The sequence below is a fragment of the Anguilla rostrata genome, chromosome 3 (genome assembly GCF_018555375.3).
Source record: "Anguilla rostrata isolate EN2019 chromosome 3, ASM1855537v3, whole genome shotgun sequence".
NCBI lineage: Eukaryota > Metazoa > Chordata > Actinopteri > Anguilliformes > Anguillidae > Anguilla > Anguilla rostrata.
Window position 1 is genome coordinate 23,189,387 of NC_057935.1, and position 21,291 is coordinate 23,210,677.

At 41.3% G+C, this 21,291-nt stretch overlaps 1 protein-coding gene across 1 annotated transcript in view; it reads left to right on the forward strand.

Annotated features, from left to right (window-relative positions):
* LOC135250510 (ecto-NOX disulfide-thiol exchanger 1-like) overlaps positions 1 to 21,291 on the forward strand; it is a 69,077-nt gene that overhangs the window by 28,484 nt on the left and 19,302 nt on the right. Inside the window, exons 2-6 of the mRNA XM_064326842.1 lie at positions 6,599 to 6,756; positions 8,821 to 8,955; positions 15,593 to 15,760; positions 17,428 to 17,634; positions 18,107 to 18,340. Of these exons, the coding sequence (XP_064182912.1) occupies positions 6,747 to 6,756; positions 8,821 to 8,955; positions 15,593 to 15,760; positions 17,428 to 17,634; positions 18,107 to 18,340 (754 nt within the window). The 5' untranslated portion in view covers positions 6,599 to 6,746. The remainder of the gene's footprint in view (positions 1 to 6,598; positions 6,757 to 8,820; positions 8,956 to 15,592; positions 15,761 to 17,427; positions 17,635 to 18,106; positions 18,341 to 21,291) is intronic.

Consider the following 21,291-nt stretch of genomic DNA (forward strand, 5'->3'; position numbering starts at 1 on the left):
TGGAAGAATTTACTGACCAAGCTCTGAACATCCATTGATTTGGCATCTGTGCTCCCAGCCCCCACTTGCACACATTGTAAATGATCCAATTGTTTATTTACATGCAATTAACTCCAGACCTAATGCACTATACATTTATCTTCCTATCCATTGCCTTGCTGTCCCTCTCTCAATATCCCTCAATATCCCTTCACCATTAAATCTTTTCTGAGAGAGAATTACAGAGGGAGGGAGAGGGGGAGAGATAATTAGTTGATACACTTCTTCTATCAGTATGTCTCTGTTCAGTTGGTGCAAAAGAGAAGAGTAGGAGGAGAAAAGAGAGATAATATTATAATCATTAGTCACATAATATTAATACAGGAACACAATCGTCATTATTGGTCTGTATTTATATTAGGCTTCAGCAATATCTACAAATGTACAGTATGTCCTGCCAATAAAGCAGGTTAAATTAGAATTAGAGAGCGGGACAGAAAAAGAGATAATTATTTGATTAAACATGAACATGTGAGAAAGAGAAAGGGAGAGGGTGCTTAGAGAGAGCCACAGAGAGAAAGAGATTTCATAATGGACTCCTCCACGGATCGACCAGCATAAGCGATCCGCATCTGCTTTATCTCACTTTTCAGAATGAGTGTTTTGGGCAGTTACACAGGGGCCGCTGGCGAGACCGCGCTTTTCCTCCGGGCTGTGATGCAGTCTGTGGCGTCACTCATCGCAGTCATAAATCACAGACGTCCCCGAGTGCGCCTGGGGGAGCCTTCGCTTTTTTTTTTTTCCCCGTGTCTCTTAATCGGCACTGCGCATTCCTGCAAAGTCCTGCCGTTTCGTGTTCCCGAACGCAAACTGTCCGGACCGGTTAACGGGCCTTTCCGCTCGACCGGGTCGGGCAGAGTACGAGTACGCGGTACGAGGAGACGAGGTTGCACCTCCGAAGAGATTCCTAGGTGGGCTGTCACCGCGCAGGATCCCGCACCGAGCAGCGCCGTCCCTCCGAATCACAGAAAAAACGACCGCGCGTCCGATTCGTCGGGCGCCGTTGCGAGATTTCTGACTTCTGAAGAAGGCCTTGGGCGGCCGCCGGCGGTTGGGTCGCCGGTTGGAAGTGCAGCTGTCGTTCCGGGCGGGTGCGATCCCAGTTGCTCGCCTGAGACGCCGCGCCAGATTTTCATCGCGTCATTTCACAAAAATGCAGGAGGGCGGATATAAATTTCCCAGATTTTCTGCACTTTCGAATCTGCGCTGACATGCATGAACGTCCTCGGTGACCTTTTTCAAATTTCAATACTGGTATCTGAGTGCTACATTGAGTAACAAATTACGGTAGATTGTGATTTGACAACACAGCGTGATCTAAGGTCTCAATAACATATTTGTTGTGATAGTAGTTTAGTACACGTATTACACACACCCTCGATAAAGAAAACATACTGTATAATGTTTGCAAGTACAGAGGTATATTTATGCTCAGAAAATTATATTCTTTAATAATAATGCATTGTCATGGACAACAATTAAATGGTTCACAAAATATAATTTTGCTTCCAGAAAAATCAAGAATCACAAATAGTCACACTCCATTATAAGTGAATGTAGTCCCCTGTCGTATGAGGTTATGGAACTTCTTGGGAGGATCCTCAACCTTTCCTCCAACCAGAATTGTTTGAGTTCCTTCAGATTCTTGGGTCTGTAGACGTCTGGATAATTTCGTTAAATTAAACGACGCATGTTTGATCGGATTTAGGTCTGGAGACTAAAATGGCCACTTCAAAACATTGATCATATGCTTTATCATCTATTTTGTAGCTGCTTTGGATGAATATTCAAGATTGTTGTCTCGTTGGAAGGTCCACCTGAGGCCAAGGTGTAGCTTCTTGGTAGAGGGAGCAGAGTTTTTGGACAGAATGTCTTGGGACATGCTGGAGTCCATGGTTCCGTCCATTAAGGTCCCCAGGACCTGTGGATGCAAAACAATCACAAAGCATTAAACATCCCTCACCATGTTCCACTATAGGCATGGAGTGCATAGCGCTGATGTGCATGTCTGAAAAAACTACACTTTTCTTTCATCTGATCATAAGACACTGTTCCAATTGTAATTCACAAATAGTTTGACAAATTCAAGGTGCCTTATTCACTGCATTGTCTTCAAAAGAGGCAAAGTATTTCAAACATGCTCGCTCTCCTTTTTATATCCTTGGGAAACGGAAAACCTTTGTCAGCCACTGAATAGTTCCTTAACCTTCTAATAAACTTCAAATCAGTTGAAGATTTGTTTTTATTGGATTGAATTTTAAAGAATAGTTAGGGGTGTGAATAATTGTGATATGGGCATTTTCCAGAAGTAAAATAATATTAATGAAACAATTGTATTAGTATTGTAGATTTCAAATTTTTTGCATAAAATATAAATACCTCACTACTTATATTATTTGTTTTCTAGAGTTTTTCATTTATCTTTATCAGGCGTGAAAAAAATAAAATAAAAAAACGATATCAAAATTGCTATATTATAGGAATATATAATAGTGCTTTTTTATAATCTAACTCAAATGATAGAGCTGAAGTCTTATTATTAACCCTATATTAATGGTTGCACAGTGGAGCGTAGCAATATTTACAAGAAGGAAATAAAAATCATAAGAATATTTCCTTGCATAACAAAATGAGCTTTTATTTTCTTCTTTTTAGAATTTGGCAAACGACGGACAATTCTGAATAAGAACATCATTCCAATGAATGGTGAGAAATCATTTTACATACATTATTCATCAAGCAAGACACAAGGACAACACGGCATGCCCAGGAGAGTGTATCGCACCGTAGGATTGTGCTTAGGTTCTACGGTGTATACAGTATGACAGAAACATCCATTTGAATATCCACGAGGAAAATCTTTTCCAACGGAGGAACAAGGAATCCATCTCTTCCCGTTCACGGTCGGTAACTGAAAGCCTTTCGGCGATAGAGTCAGCCGAGTGGCTGCATCCGCCTGATGAGTTAATGCCGTTTTCGGCTTTGTGAAAGCAATCGCGGCCCCTGTGTTTCAGGGAGCTGACGAACGCAGAATCCTCCATTGTTTCCAGTCTAATGCCCCCGTGATGCCTCGTGAATACTGAGCACAGATCACAGCTCTGCCTCTTGCCGGCGCCCCTCGCTCACGCACCTTACCCCTCCTTCCCCGGATACACCGCGGGAGATGCACCCCCCACCCCCCCCCACCTTTTCGTTCTACGATCGCTCGGCGCTCGGAAAAGCGGTCGTTTTCGGTTTTGCGTTAAAGTTGGCGAAAAAAAGGAAATGACTGTTTTCGGCAAAGATGCATTTGCTGTAAATGCACAGTGACGTTGTTGTTAATTACTGGTTATGGGTAAATATTGAGGCATAATATGAACCTCCTCTGCTCTGACAGACCTTGCCACAGTGGGAAGGAAAAATCTATAAGAACGAAAAAGAACCCTGAAGAAAATGGTAGTGATGTCTCACAGAAACTCTAGATTTTCTTTATTGTAACTGTATTAAAAAAATATTCATGTATATTTATGTATTTTTTTATACTTTGACCAGTGGCTGTGGAGGCCTATTGGTGATTTTAAATGTCAAAGTTAAGTATCAAAAAAATCTGGCGTTGCTGAGTATGGTCTGGGTTTTCTTTTGTACTTCAACCACTTTGTGGACTTCTTCCACGACCGAATGTGTGTGTAATGGGCCTTTCCAAGCCCATTATTTTGAACAATTTGCTTTAAACAGTGACTGATAATGTGGTTGTGACCCCCTTTTTTCCCCCAATGTACTGGCTCCGTCAGTCACTCAACCCTTCTGCCACCCCGCCCCCCCCTGATACCACACCCGCCACAGCTGGGCGATAAAAGAGACAAATCGTCAAGTCCTGTGGAAATGACACATGCCGCAACTGGAAGTGACATCACGTTAACGTTATCTCTTTGCCCTAGACTCGGCCGTAGAGACAGAAAACTAGCCTGCTTACCCGGCACGTATTATCCATCGCTGCCGCTTATTTACTGAAGACACCTTGCTCAAGGGCGCAATGACAATGACCCATCTACAACACGCTGATGCCAAAATTACTTTGACAGCATTCTCCCTATGAAGTGAGCCGGTATCGAGGATGTGCGAGCAGTAATGGTATCCGCTCAGACGTGACCTTATTTGACTATAATCATTAATTACTTTAATTTCCACCTGCCACTTTGAGACAGGGCAGTTCACTCAGGCTCAGTTACCTCCTGACACAATGGTCACGGATGGCCTATTTTGGGTGTTTGAGTACGCTGTTGTACTTAAAAATAAAAATAACTTCATCGCAAACATTGAAAACCTTAGCCACAGATGAGCTGTTCTAAAAAAAAATCTAATTCTAATAATTACATTTTTTGGAATATAATTAATGTGTAATGGTACGCATTCACACTGCAGATTTACAGTGTTGCCATGGAGACATAATGAATGCACTTGTCTCTTGTTGGAGGTCGGGAAATAAGGCTGCAGAGGTCCCAAGTTTAGATAACACCAGGCACAAGTATCATCATTAGCATTTGGGAGCCATCCACCTGCATACTTTATTTGTGGCATGTTTCTGCAATGCAGGTACTCTACCTTCCATTTCTGGCTGTCAGGTTTTTCTCAAATTCTCATCTCCACACTAGCAGAATGCCATTTTAATGATTTAAGGATGTCAAGCACACTCATGAATAAATGACACCTACACGGATTACTGGGTGAATATTTCATGGGGTATGAAAGTGACTCTAAACATGCAGCAGGGACCGGAACTGGAGTACTGTCTTGAGTGGAAGGGAGGGGTGGGGGGAATACCCCCAGTCATGTCGTGCAGCTACGCTAAACTGAAGCGTGAACCTGCTGCAGCGGCAAAATGACGTGGATGGACCGAAGCGCCATTGTTCGCTATGCTTCATTAACCTCGATCCTCAGTGCTGGCGGGATGAACTGGGGATAGAATAAGGTGGTGGTGATGTCTTGATCTATGAGCCTGAATATACAGTATGTGTGTGTATGTATGTTCTGAAAAGACACGTTCGTAGGCGTATTAGTGGGTGCCAATGTAGCACGGTAAGCTTCATTCCCAGGTGGTGCACTGCCTGAATTAATCTGAACTGATGAACTAAAAATATACATCTGTAGGCCTCTAAATGGATTTCCTGTAAAAATCTAAGATGTGGAATTGACTATGGAAAATAGGTTCTGCTGAAGGCCTAAATGTAAAATGGAGGAATTTGGAGCTTTCTTTTTCCTGCCAGGAAGGGCGCCACGAACGTCCTTTTCAAGCTGAGAAGTTCTGGCTTCATTCTTTCTTCTGCCAGGCAACCTTCCCTTTAGCAGGGTGGAGCCAAGCAGCTTTGCTGTGAGCTTAATCCTTGTCTGCAGCTCAGCACACGGTGGTTTTGCACCCAACCTGAAAAAGTGCCTCGGAATAGGAGTGCTGATTTAGGAACAGTTTCCGGTTTTTGCTCATAATATAAAAAGGTGAGATATGAATGACAGAACCCTGATCTGAGATCAGCATACTTTGAGATGGTTTGTGAACATGTGCCCGGAGCTACAGGTAGAAATTGGAAGAACGAGTGTGACTTAATAGAATGTTGGGGCAACACACCTGGCCAGTGCAGTCTGTATACAGTGTGGCATAGTCTACCAGGATCTATAATTCTGCCAGAAGAATATTACATCCCTCTTCGATGAAAAAGTCAGTCAACTCACACTTAGGTAATGGAAGTGGAATGTTACATTTTAGGGGGTATTCCGGAGTATTCTATAAATACAAGCTTGGGTTTGGATCTGGTGACTGAGAAGAATAATGGAGTTTAATATGACAGCGTATCTTCAACTCATTATAGCACCAACTATAAGTATCAGATATTTGTTTCAGTCCGTTGAGGACAACAAATCAGGGATTTTGTCTTGAATCCCCGCTAATCAATTTTCTGCAACGCTCCAACTGAGAGAAATCAATAATTTGTCTGGGGTACAATTATTGCCATGCTACCAGCCTGAATAGTCCAGAATGCAACAGTGTGGCTTGGTGAGGGAATGGTGGCGTTGCTATAATTTCCAACTTTGCTTTTAGCCTTTAGCCTAAGTGCTACTAGCTAGCTAATTAATGTCAATGTCAGTATGTCTGGTTGCGTACGCTACACCCCTTCTCACAAAGGGTGGAGGCGAAAGTAGTTCTGGGTAAATAACACAAATGACACACTGGAGCAGAACCATAGAAAGCCTGACAGGATAGTGAGTGAAAAATTGTGAATATCGATACATTAAAATATATTACACATATCACATAATAAACCCTGGAATGAATTGCACATTGCTGCTACATGTTTACTAATGATCTGTTCTAGCCTAGAGGTTTCCTTTAATATGGAGTGAAGACGATCACTCACTACCATTAAGCAAGGGCTGACATTGACTTTGTCTTCTAGTCATATGAATGCACTCAGACCTTACCAGGAATATATGGCCCGTAACATGAGGGAACCACCAGAGCCTTCCACAGTTTTAAAACTGTCCTGTTTCCATTGTTCACCAGCTGCATGTTTTCTTGTGTGATCTGCAGGGCTGGACGAGCAGTGATGGTATCCAGCCTCTAACAGGCAGTCTACCCTGCCCCCCACCCCCTCCTCCACCCTCGCCCCCCCCCCACCCCCTTGCCGACGGTCAGAGAGGGAGAGCAGGTGCTCTCATGAAAGCGGACAGGACCAGCCATGGCCAGCGGTAATGTACCCTTGCCATTCCATTACCGCCTCTCTTAATGAACCCCCCCCCTGACTGAAACATGTCGATTGTGGTGTGTCTGAATGTGTTGCCTTTTTTCTTGAGCAAAACACAAGACATGAGTTTTTTTTTTACATTAATTGCCTGGGTATTTGCTCCAATTATTATTAGTTTTTTTTTTAAATCCTTCTTGTTCCACGTTTCCTGTGGAATTGCCTGTTTTCTTGTCTTATTTTTTATATTTTCTATTGCTGCTTCTGAAGTCTGGGTTGCTTTTGAAGTAGAAGATCCAGACTTGCAGTTTCGGAAGGCCATTAAAATGTCTGGAACACTGAAGAAGCCAGAACAATTCTAAACACTAGACAGTGGCATTCAAACAAAACTGATTTTTGTTTAATGTCTGGCTGTTACTTGTTTGATAGAACAAGTATGTTTTAACTTAGAATGCAGTTTTCCTTCTATAAAACTAAGCTATTTTTGATTCATAATTAAAAGGTCAGTATGGATACACCAGTGAACAGAAAAACTCTACAATGAAATCCACTAATAAAATTTGATTTTGAAGTAATTACAATTTATTTTCTAGAAATAGCTGACTGGTATAAATATTTGAATATAAAGATGATATATAGATATCAGTAAGCATATTTAGTAAATAGAATTCTTATTGGTTTATTAGTATCAAGTAGATCAGTAACACAGTGAGATTATGTGCTGTGGAAAGTAATCAGCCATCAACATTTTTAATGATAAAAATAAGGCTAAATTGCTAAATAACGCTATAAAAAAACAAAGAAAGCAGCTGAAGTGATCATATACAAACAAATTCACCCTTGAAGAGTAGTTTTATTGTATTGAGTTATGAGTGTATTGACCTCCTCTGTAGTCATCACTTGAAGACCTAAACAATTGCAAGGCCAAACAAGGGCCAAAGTCTATGCATACAGCAGAGAGTGAACAGAGACCTCATTCCATGCAAGTCAAAGTCTATACACAAGGCAGAGATTAAACACGGACATAATCCATTTTTTAAAACGAAAAATACCTGATACATTAAACTGAGAATATAAATTCTATAAATTAGCATTTTTATTAACTTGTAGATTTACTTCCATTTCACATTACTGGAGGTCATATATGCATAAAATACAGGAATAGGTATATGGACATGGAACTGTCATGGAATACTTAGCATATCATGCACTGTATATAGCATGGCCATCCTGTGCTGGTGGTATCATGTGCACTGGTAAAATAGGGCATGGTGTTGAGGCACTTTTTCAGTGTGTGGATGGGCACCGTGATCTGGAATCAAATGACATAGTCCACTGCACACCAGTGACTCCCTCTGGTCAATGAGATGCCCACAGTCTACCTGCTTAAGCTACAAAAGAAGTGTCCTCCTCTAGCTCAGTGTCTGTCTCAGATTAGCTGGTGGACTGCAGAGTGAAAAGAAGCCGTGGCTTGATGTTGCGTGTTTCAGGCGAGGTTGGGTGCTTCTCTGCACTCGCTCAAACTGATGGAGAATGAGTAATGAGAACAAACGCAAACACAATGGGGCATGGCAAATTTGAATCAAATTGCAGTATAAAAGCCAAAAGCAGTGCATGCTTATGAGAAACAGCAGACCCACCGGCTCAGAGACTGAGAGGAATTGGCCATATCACATGATGCAGAACTCTATTAGAGCGCACAGGAATGTTCCGTTCGCTAGTCTGTGCCATTTTCCATTATCATTTCAGTGCGCGTGGCAGGGGTCCACGGCTAAAAGGAGGGGTATGCTTTTAGGGTCTGTTTTTCTCAGCTCGCTGCGTGAAGGGTTTGATTACAAACATGACGGGAGTTGGGGCAGCAGGGGATTTGGGGGGGGTCGGGAGGGCAAGAGGGAGGCACCTGCTCAGAAAGTGAGCTCTTAGCTCTTACCTCCATCACGGCCTTGGACAGCTGTCAGAGAGAAATCTGAGCCATCCCTCCACAATCAGTCAGGACTCACTGAAAGCCTTCTGCTGACAGGTCCGAGTTCACACTGCCGGTCTCCTCTTCCCTCTCCTTCTTCCTTTGCAGCGGACAGTTTAGGGAGTTCAGGAACGGAGCAGACCAGCCTCAGCGTGCCCCTGGCGGACCCTGGAGCCTGGGCCACAGCGATGAATAACCTGGGCATCGTGCCTGTGGGAATGCCAGGGCAGCAGCTGGTTGCAGGTAGGCCTCTGCACCTGACCTGGGTCATATGCATCATTTGAAATAAAGAACTCTTTAAATATCAGTGAAATCACTTCAGATGTACTCTATTCTTAAAATAAACATGGATTTTTACTAATATTCTGCTCTTTTTTCCTTGATCTCTTTGTCAGCGGAAGTTGGGGCTACATAGGACAGGGTAGACCAGTATGCTGGCGGACCGGAGGGGCCAGGTTCAACCTGCATCTGGCTGTGGAATGCCAGTGCAGCTTCAGAGCACCTAACCCCTAATGCATCTGTGAATAAAGAACTCAATTGTAAAGCGCTTGGATAAGCTCTATCTATTATAGATCTCATTTTACCATAAGTGGGTAGGGTACTCAAAATCTGTAGTCAAGTATACGTATTACTACTTCAGTACCACCACTGTCTCTGTGTGTAGTTCCACTTTAAAGTAAAAATTGTATCACTTTTTATTTTTTTAATCAATAACAAAGCAAGTCCAAGGTATGAATCCAAGGTATGGTGAATGCCATGCCCTTCCATACCTAGGTCTGTGGCTATCGATAGCTTCACTATAAAATGGATGTTAGCTAAGTAGCTAGTTTGCCACCGATAATCTTTCAGCACACCATTAAATGCAAGCTACTCGTACAGAAACTAGTCATTGCATCATAATACTAGGTGGCTAGCAAGTGAACTAACAAAGGCTTTGGGGTTCTTTGAACTTATTCCACAAATATGTGATGTGCTGCAGGCTATTAACATAATACTTAGTAGCTAGCTACCAACAACACAAACACTGTTTCACATCCACAGTTGTGCTGATTTTCTGTCCTTCAAAATGATCATACTCACCTGCTGTCGCTAGTCCTTTAAGATTAATGTCGTCACCAACTGCGCCCCGCTGCCACTGACGCATGTTTCAACAATGGATTAATACCGCCACCTACTACACATCATCACTTGTGCACATTTAAACAGTGGGGAGTCATCTACTTAGTCAGCTAGTCGGCTAACCGCTCAGTAAGAAGCATTCACTCTTGGTATTGTACTTGTTTTTGCTCATTTTATTGATAGATTGCTTGCTAAAATCCCACCCCACTGCACAAAATCCCTAAGTGATTGCTTGCATTTTTATTTATTAATTTTTAAATATAAGCTCTTAATTAACATGTATTGGCCAATGTGAGTTTCTGTGTTGCACTTGCAAAACGTGGGGCCTCCAGAACAGGGCCACACCAATAAACTCAATGAAAATTCCTAAACTATGAATCAGATTTTGATGAAAAATCACACATTGTATGTTTTCTACTATTTTATGACAAACAGGGAAGGCCTCAGTGCACAGTCACTGTCAGGATGTCAGGACGGATTGTTCAGTTCTTGACCTTGACAATCCAAAGTGTTATGCAAATAGTGTGCAACTGTGTTGTACATTAGCAGTACAATTGTACAGATGTTATATTGTACAAATTCATATACAAAAAGTTATATACAATTACTTCATTCTGTTTTATATACAATGGCTTTTACGGATGAATGGGGGTGGGTGTGGGGGAGGTGTTGCTGTATTGATATATGTGTCCTCAGTGCCCTGACTGTAGCTGTGGAGAATAGAGCAGCTTATTTTAGTTGCCCAGAGCACTGAGACGTGTCCATGTGATTTGAACTGCTGCTGGAGCCGGTAGCTCCTTGACGCATCACACGTGTGATGGATGGTCAACGCCGAGGCTCTACGCCCAATATGTTCCGCGCGCTGTCGTTGTAAAATACAGCCGCGGAGTTCGGGAATCGAATGAGCCGACATTTCATGGTTTCACCTGCAGCCAGAACGAAGGCTCCTGCCAGCGCTCCTCTCCGCTCGGGCGCTAGGCTGACATAATCCCCTCCTGAGGCCGAGCCTGTGCGCCCAGGTGGACACGTCAGCCCCTTTTCGAGCCTCTGTAATTCTGCCTCTGCGTGATGGTGAATTTTCCTCCGACTGGTGGTTTTTATGTGAGCCGAACGCGCAGCGGAAAAGCGGGGGTTGGGCTCGGTGTCAGAATAACGCACTCCGAAGGCAATCAGCGATGTTAATTATCGCCTCTCTCGCTTCAGCACCACAGTCGTTACACTCTCCACACTCCTTCGTGTCATGTTTGGCTAATTTTATGACCATAAGGAAGTACACATGTACGAGTATTGTGGAGGAAGTGGTGGGGGAAGGGAGTGTTGGTGCTTTTGGTGTAAAGAAAAGGAAACAACAAATTGCCTGTGGCAGAGCTCTCCCTTGAATATTCTGATCGAATTTGACTCTTGACTCAGTGTTCATGCAAAATCAAGCTTAGGTGGAAAGGCAACTCATTATAATTATTATCATTGGAGGGCAAGGAACCCACAGTAGACTGAGGGAAATTAAAATGCGTGAAGAGATTTTGAGATTTGTGAAATTGTCACAGCCTTGCAAAGTTTGGAAGAATGGCATCATTTAAATTCCAGCCTTGAATTATTTTAGCCGTTCAAGGGTACATTTGAAATGATTATCCTTTAAGGCATTTAGAAAATAACTATTTTTCATAGATTTTTGCTCCTCATTCTTCATTTTACAGAGGCACTCAACTGAAATTAAATTATTTGAAGGCAGATAGAAAACACGGCATGCCATACTGTCATCGAGACAAAAAGATTCCCTTAGGCATTTCACACTATTATAGTTCTAAAGTCGACAAAACTGGCAAATGTATCAACATTCAAAACTGTGTTTCCATTGAATACGTAAGGGGATGAATGCCAATTACCAAGCTCTTGTCCTGACCTCCTCCCACTGTACAGTTCAATTTATACTCCATTTGGATGGTTTTTGAAAGCATTGTCTTATAACATTGATCATATTTTAGATCATGTATTACAGTTTATTACTCTCCTGGTCACTCCAGAACAACTGACTGTGCCATGGTTTACAACCAAACTCAAATGATTATCCTGGAATGTCCCATGCATTTAAGTTTTAAAGACAATGGCAAAGATTGCAGTCTGGTTTAACTGCATTTAATAAATGTAGTATAGTATGGTATGGTATTTTGGAAGACACATGCTTATATTTTCTTTCAGATTATACTTACAAAAGCCACTCAGTCTATTGGTTTTTATTTGGTTTTTCCAACCTTATTGCTTTTAGCCTAATTATATACTCATTTGATGTCTGTACCCCTTTGTTTTTATTAAACAAAAAAATATATAATTTTTCAAACAACTGTCATTTAAGAATGACAGTTTCCTGGGCACTCTTCGTAAAGTTCTTTTGAATTTAGGCATTTGAAAATCGAATCTTGTGTTTTTAAGCCTGTTTTTACCTGTTTAGAGGTACGTAGAGCCCAAAGATGGTCTTATGTTGAACACAGTGGATTTTCTTGCCGTAGGAGTTGCTTTTGTGAAAGCTGAATTGTAATATTTAATAAGTGAACCGAGGAGGAGATTTAGAGTTAGAATTAGTATAAGCCTTGCATTGCTGCTTGCTAGCAATTGCTAGAAAATTCCAGAAAGCTGCGAGTTGAATATGACAGAAAATATTAATTGAATTATTCCTGAGGCAGTTAAACAATTTTCATGGTGCATTAAGGATATGGGATATTAAGCTAACATTATTATTTTGGAGTATGCATTTTCTCTCTGGGTTTAATTTATGAAACATGCAGAACTGACGGTGTACTGGCATAAATCCCGTAATACAAATATTAAGTCACGAAAAATCAATTCTCTTAAAATAAAAACCTTCTTTTTTCATTTTGTTCCTACTGTCAGTTTCATCTAGTATTTGTTGATGAATGTCATGGGGACAGAAACTGAAGCTTAAACAATAAAAGTAAATAAATAAATAAATATACACATTTAAGCCCTCAATCCTGCTAGAGAGATAGATACCAATGACTGCAGTGAAAAGACAATTAGGTTAGACAGTTAAAATCACTCTAATCTTTTTTCATTTTGTTCCTACTGTCAGTTTCATCTAGTATTTGTTGATGAATGTCATGGGGACAGAAACTGAAGCTTAAACAATAAAAGTAAATAAAGAAATAAATATACATATTTAAGCCCTCAATCCTGCTAGAGAGATAGATACCAATGACTGCAGTGAAAAGACAATTAGGTTAGACAGTTTAAACTCCTACTGGCAGGAGTTTGGCCATTTGTATCCAGTAGGTAGACCCACATTTTGAATTTATCTGGTCTGAAGTCAAAGGCATACGTTTCAGATCATGAATACCTGCTGATCGGACAAGATGTGGAACACTTCTCGTGAAATAATTAAAGCTTGTTGTTTGAAGTGGGATGTAAACCTGTTTGTGTCTCTCGTGACCTGGGATGACCCATCTCCACAGCAGTTAAACACTCCAATAAAGACCAGAGCCCTGGTATAATTGCATGTGAATGATAACAAAGGCAATCAAAGACTCTGTATGTTAGCCTGGATCAGGGAGAGTTGAATTAGTCCCCACTTCTATCTCGGTCTCACATCAGGACTACTACTGTGGATAATTATACCACATGAATGTAATGCATGAAATGGAGGATATTTTTCTCATGTCCACAGAGAAATGGAACGATTACCTTTCAGACTGCAAATTTAAGAGAATCCGAGAAGTGATGTTCCCTTTTTTTTTTTTTCCTATTTTCTGGCCCATTTGAAATATAGCACCAAATGCACTGTATTCAGTGCTTTTTTTGTTAATTCTGGGGTTCCAAAAAAAAGGGGGGGGGGTCATTGGTGCATTTTTTATTCATATTCAGAAAAACTGATAACTGTGTGTTAAATGAAAAAATATAGGAGAAAAGTATGATGAACATATGATGAGTAGGATGATGACTACACTTAAAGTAAAGGTATTCTCAGCGCCCACTCAAAACATTTTGGCGGGTTGACACCCCTGTGGATGATGGTGGTGTTGGTGAGGTCTGGTGTTGACTGATTGCATCTCACCTCCGTGGTAATTAGGTCCAGCTGTTTTCTGAACTTTTTCCGTTTCTCTTAGCCTACAGTTTTCATGGCAGTCAAACAGCTTTTTCGCTGGAAAAGGAGAAAAAAAAATCCAGAATGAACAAAACTACTTCACATTTTGGCAGACATGGCTAAGCTTGGAGCCAGAGAAATTAAATAAAAAAGACCTTGAATAATTTTTCTGTTGAAAAAAAAAAGTCACTGAAAATGATGAATGTGGGGTGTCTGCGTAATTTACTTGATATTACCATTCCCTTCTTCTGAGTTCTGCAAGGTCTTGGAGCTCAGATTCCTGCTTATTTTGACAGCCAGGATTTAATAGTTATAATCTATAGTCTTTCACCCAGTTAAGAGGTGGATTTTGGATCTGTATTTTATAAAATGTAAATGTTTTCATTAAACTTGATAACAGTACAGACACACACACACACACACACACACGCACACACACATGCAGTACAGTAGCAGATCGTGGATCAGAGGCAGGGCCTTCAACAACGCACTAACCCCACACCACACACACACACACGACCAAGCTCAACCATTGATAGGATGTTAACTGCTTAATTGTATCATGTAGTATACCTGTATGGAAGCATCTGCATTTGATATGTTTCTCCACTCATTTATTCAGGTTTTTACTTTAATTTGTCACCCCTCTGAAATTCCCAATATTCAAGGTTAATATAGGCTACCACGTGTAGCCAACAGGGGGCACCCAAGTATCTAGGGCCCCATGCAATAGCTTGGTTTGCATGGTGGCAAAGTCCACCTCTGCTTGCACAGGCAGAAAATCATGAGCTAAATTTCTTTAAAATGCCAACAATTTTTGTAAACAAACTTATTTTTTTCGGACATCTCAAGTGACAACCTATTACAAGCTGTTAATGAACAAAACAGCCCCTTTAGTGATCACATTGTAGTAACATAGCTTACCATTGATGTTATCACTGAGGTAACTTATCACTAACTAATTCAGAATTGACTTCTTTATACATAGGACAACCTTACCACAGTACCACTGGGCTTCTTTTTACCACGCACGGTGCGATTTTTGAGTTTTAGTTGGCAGCAATACAAAGATGGCATGCGCTGAAAACAAATCAAATGCATTATTTTAAAATATCTGTCGAGAGCAAGACATCTCATTTTCAACTTTTCATTCAAATTAAGAGCTTTCTCTTTGAATCTCGCAATGCTACCACAGCTGTGTAAATATTATGATCTATAAACAAAACTATAGAGATTTTTACATTTACCTCATCATCCACATTGAATTAATTGAACCCTGTCAATTATAATATTGCATGTTGCTTAATGCTACTGTTACATAGAATCAAAATTAACTGTATTGTGTATATATTATTTTTTGTGGTTCTTTGTGGATTTTGCTTTATGCCATTTCATTAACAAGCACTTATGTTTCTTGCTATTAATGTGATTCCAACTATTGGCTCCCACCAGGTAGTGCAGTGCTTTATATTGCACTATTGGAGCTAGAATGAGGGGTTTGGGTTATGGTTATTTTCTTGTTATGCCTTGTTGCATTTATGGGTACATCATATGATGAATTCCTATGGAACCCTGTGTGCTTATGGATTCAGATACATTTGATATCATATAACGATGTGGTGTCTGCGTGCTGTACTAAACCGTTTCCTGGATGCATGTCTTTCCCAGATTCTGTCTGTATACCAGGATTTGACCCCGGCTTGGGCATCATCGCCCCAATCAACCCCATGATGGCAGGGATCCGGCTAGTGGCCCCTCCCCCCGTGCCAGTCGAGCTGCCCATCATCAAGGAGATCATACACTGCAAGAGCTGCACTCTCTTCCCACAGAATCCCAGTGAGTACAGTCCAGCTGAGCGTTTCACCCACACTGTGGGTCTGCGGCGAGCCGTGCAAGAATTTAAAAGGTCCTTCTCGGGCGTGATGCACACTCCGATGAGTAAGGCTCCTGGAACTGCTTGAAAGCACCACGGAACTGCCAGCCCCAGTGGCAGTTGCCATGGATACACCTTTTGCTGTTGTTTGTACCGAATGGTGTGTATTTACTTTTCCCCCCAAATTGACTGTGGGTGATGCTTTTTTTCTTCAAATGCTGGCAAGTGCACCAGCGAGGAGCAGTGTAATGTAAACACTTCCTTTTTCGAAAGCACAGAAAGCTCTGGACAAGCATCTGCTACATGCATGCAAATATAAATGTAAATGCTGAAATCAATTTCTGAGTTAAAATCTCTCTCCCCATATATATCACCTCCTTACGCCTTTCCCTTGGGAAATTGCAGTGTGCTTGCAGGGATGTTTTCTAGCATTTTCTGGGAGTTTTATTATTAAATGAATAGTGTGACAGTGCAGAGCGAAAATATGTGTGATTATTTTGTTTTTTGCATGGTTGGAATGTATATAGTTTGTCAAAACTGGCTAGTTAGGCCGAGGAGCAGTGATCTGGCCATGGGAACATTACAGAGGGAGATACATGATTTCAGAGCCTATAGTTTATGTTTCTAAACCATGGTCCTGGGCACCCACTACAGATGTTAGTTTTTGTTCCAACCATAATAGCAAGCTTGGAATTGTAATGAGCTGCTAGTTTTTCATATTTCAACACTTTTATCGTCTATTAAGGACAATTTACCGTTGTTATGCTAGAAATTGCCCATATCCCATATTCAGATCCCAGGAATTTCAATCCGCCAGACCAACTAATGTAATTTTCTGTGCTGTGTGTACTGTAGTTGAAAGAGGTCCCATTTTTAATTGATTCATTTTTCAGGTGAAATCAGTTGGGTCCTATTTGATGAGAGTGTGGAAGTATGAAATCTTCTGTGTAAAATGAATGGAGTTTACTGACAGCACATGCTAACATGCCAGACTTGAATTGTATTAAAATAAGCCAACGACTTGAATTGATCAAGAGATTGGCTTTGACAAAAAACAGCACACTCAGTGGTTCAGTGTCAGAGATAGAGAACCAGTAGTATTGCTGATTCACATTGACCTGTATTTATGCTGCAGTTGGTTATTATGGCAATACTGTGCACAGATAGCTGTAGCTTTATGTTGGTTGTTTTCACAGCTGGTTGATTTAACCACTGACAATTTTTGTCCTTGGGTACCTTGAAAAGTGTATACATGTTTTATTATTGAAGAGATAAGATGAACATACATTTGGTATTGATAAGTACCAGTATTATATATTGGTATTTATTTATTTATTGAATTGTGTTCAAGTTTGTCGGTCTTTCCTTGGATGTGTCATCATAAACCTTTATTTATTAAGGAATTACATAGTGATTAACATTCTCCCCTGGCAGCAAGACAGGCAAAGCCCCTTAAGTCATTTACAGAAAGAAAGGACACTACAACAAACAGCAAACATCATACAAAAAGAAGAAAACATGTTAATAAAAAATACAAAGAATGATATGAAATGGAGACCTGTTTATTTAAGCTGTCATGTGATACCCCCCCCCCCCCTCCCCCAAAAAAAAAAAACTATCTCACCCCCAGACCTGCCGCCTCCTTCCACCCGGGAGAGACCCCCAGGGTGCAAGACTGTGTTCGTGGGAGGTCTTCCCGAAAATTCCAGCGAGGAGATCATCCGGGAGGTGTTCGACCAATGTGGTGACATCATCGCCATCCGCAAGAGCAAGAAGAACTTCTGCCACATCCGCTTCACGGAGGAGTTCATGGTAGATAAGGCCCTCTACCTGTCAGGTGAGATTTCCTCACTCCGCCCTCCCACTTCCACACGGCTGAGATCAAAGTGGAGCGAGATTTCTTGGCAACTTAAGAACGTGGAAAGATGTGAGGAGAAATTTGAATCTGAGAACGTGCAAAAGGGAATTTGCATTCAATTATTTAAATCGGCCAGATGCAGCTTGTTTTTTTTTTTTGCAGTTTAGGATTGAAGTTAATATTGGGAAATGATTCATTGTCAAGTTGTTCTGTAGAAGAGATCTGAAACGCCAGTCTTGGAGGGCCAGAGATTTAAAATGCCAGTCCCGGGGGGGGCCAAAGATAAGTTGTAAGTGAAACACACCAAAGGCCAGCAGTCACAGCAGCCCTCCGGGACTGTACCACTTCCCTGTTCCGCATGCCGTGCCTAATGACTTGCATCACCCGAGCAGGCTGTGTCACACGCGCGCGTCGCGTCAACGCTACAGTTGACCGCGCTGTATTCTCCCAGGCTACCGGATGCGCATCGGGTCGAGCACGGACAAAAAGGACTCGGGGCGCATCCACGTGGACTTCGCCCAGGCGCGGGATGACCTGTACGAGTGGGAGTGCAAGCAGAGGCTGCTGGCGCGCGAGGAACGCCACAGGCGGAAAGTCCAGGAGGACCGCCTGCGCCCCCCCTCGCCCCCCCTCATAATGCACTATTCCGAGCACGAGGCGGGCCAGCTGGCTGACCGGCTCAAAGGTAGACCTCGTTTCTCTTTCAAAAATAAGATCAATTGTAACAAAAAAAAAAAATGCTCAAAGCTACAGGGCAAGCTGGTACTTATTAATGCAAAAAAAGAAAAAAAAATCCTGCAGGTCCCTGTGATTTTCCAGTGTTACAGCAGCTGAAAACATATCAACTTATCATGATTGAGTTTAAATTACTTTTAATTTAGTGAATCTATGCACAGACTTAGTAAAATTGTGTGAGTGATTGGTGTAAATACTGAAAACGGATTGGTGTAAATACTGAGTGATTGGTGTAAATACTGAAATCTTATGGGTTATCTTGTTATATTTAAGAGAACTAGCAATGTCAACAGCTGGCTTGGACTGAACTTAGCATGAAACATCATTCACTGAGATAAAAAAAAAAGAAATATATTATCCAGTAACTGCTCAAATGGTTCGCTCTGCAGTTCCAGGCCAATAGAGTTAATTAATAGATGCCCTTTCAGACTTTTCAGTGCAGCCTCGGAAAAGATTCTTAGTTTAAATTATTCGTTTTTCCCATTTGAAGATGCTCTGAATTTGGATTGCTCTCAATGCTTTTTTATAGCTAATTAAACGGAAACTGTTATGTTATATTAATGTTTTTCAATGTTGGGAGACTTACCGTATACAATTTGAAAAAGAGCTTTTCGGAAATATGCAATGCTTATCTGGTATTTAATTTTGATTTGGAAGATGGTCAATTCCTTGCATGTTTTCATTAAGTAAATTAAATTTAAAAAAATTAAATGGGCAATGACCATAGCTGGCCTCATACAGAAAAAAAACAAAACATGGCTTTGTCAACATTAATTCAATTTTGTTCAACATTTCAAACCGACATTTTATGATTGCCATGTGATTTGTGAGAAATCCATTCTGAAGGTCATATCTCACATGACCTTATAAGCAAGTCTGCAAACTTGGAAATCGCATAATTTCTTCCTTCAGCTGGTGTATAGAGCATGGACAGGTGAAAGCAATTTAGTAGAAATTAAAGGATGATAAAGGAAGGGAGGAAGGGTGCTTTTATACAGCAATCAAACAGAGCCATACTGTTATTAAGTTTTGGTCTATAATGGCTACGCCATGGCTGAGAGGGAGGGGTTTTAGAATCAAGGTGAATTTTGCCATTTCCTGCCAGTTTGCATGATGGGAAATGTACTCTGCAGCCCCTGGCCTCGTTTGTATTATTTGACATCTATCTGATTTCCTGGCAAATCCAATATGAGCATGTAATGAGTGTGGACGGGACACAAGACATTGCATATGGATGAAATCTTTTTCATCCAATCAGAGCAAACTCTGGAGGTAGACTGGGTTGGATTGCTCCAGTATTGCATTTGAATGTAAACCTTCCATCATGTGATTTTTCCAAGAGGCCTTTGTGCTCTTCAGTATTCAAGGCAGGCTTGTCAAATGATTCCGGTTGTCCCCGGTCATTGCTTCGTGGATGCTGCCTGCTCCTGCCATATAGTTAGTGGTGCGATAAAACAAAAGGTGCTAGGGAACCCCTGGCTAATAGAACTCATTCAGTCTGGAGAAATGGATTTCCTTCATAAGGTCAGCCCCCATTCCTTCTCACAGTGTTCAAGCCCCAGGTCTTCATTATATCTGATGACCCCACGGAGGCAGAGATGGCTGGCTCCTGGTCAAGATGCCGTGTTCATAAAAATACTCAGGCGGACCCAAAAAAAAAAAAAGGCGCTGCTTCAAGAAGGACAATACGACTGTGCACTGCACCACTCTTTTGCGTATTTGAATGCAAGACATCAGTCAAAGTTCAGCATTCATAAATTTGCATATTTCAGTTTGGTAAAAAAGGCATACCTTTCTGTGGAAGAGCTGGCATTGTCTATGTGATCAGAATTTCCTTCCCTTAATGCTCATTTCGCCTGCCTGATTTACTGCAGTGTTTGTAGTCCCTAAGCTTTTTTGAACTTCAGACAGACCGAAAGTTTTTGTTCTTTTGCAATATGGAAACGTTAAGGCATTAACCATTGTTATCACTGTATTGCAGCTTCTCTGAGAAGAAGTATGCGTGCGGTTTAAAGCAAAGCAATCCCATTGTACTGAAGGAAATCTTATGGTTTTATGGTGGGTGAGAGGCAGGAGTGGAATGAGGAGAATTACTGGGAGATTCCATCATTTGGCTGTGACCTTAAACTGAGCTCCTGACTTACTGTGGTCATTTAAAGATCCAGCACAACGTTTCAAAAGGGCAGGACCTGTTAACCCCAGTATCCTGGCCAAATTCCCAATGAACCTGACTCTGTGTATGTCTGGCTGCTTTACGTCTGAAAACCTCCCGTCTACATCTGACTGGCTACACCAGCCCTTGAATTCCCTGCCCACGCCAATAAGCCAGGGCCGTCGCTGCAAATGAGAAATGAGCTCTCAGTCGATTTACTCTGTTACAAAAAGTTAAAAATAAAATACAAAAAAATGGAGGTGGCAAGGCCATGCTCAGACTGAAAAGCCTCATTAACACTCTCACCCTTTTTTTTTAGGGGGGGGGGGGGGGTGTGGGATGTAGTCTCATTGTATTAATATTGAGGTAATTATTTTTAAACCTGCCAAAAAAAAAACGACTCACTGGGTCATTCTCGCCGGGTCAGATAAATGGATTTTGTTCCTAATCATTTGTAAATTGTAACCTCTAGCCAAACAAGAGAATTCTTTGTGCATATTTTAAAGAACCTTTCGGCACCCGACCACCCAACCCCCCCATGGCGTCCCCTCCATCATTTAGTACATGCATTCTAATGGCAAAATCAATATAGTTCCATTGTTTTCAAAATGGCAGACATGTTCCTCCTGGTGAAACATGCTTTAAATGGGTTTCTTTCTCTTATTGCGGCCTTTTCATAAATCATCATGATATCTGCAGGCCTTTCCTGGGATTTTTCAATCTGAAATTTTACCTGTTTTCATGCAGTT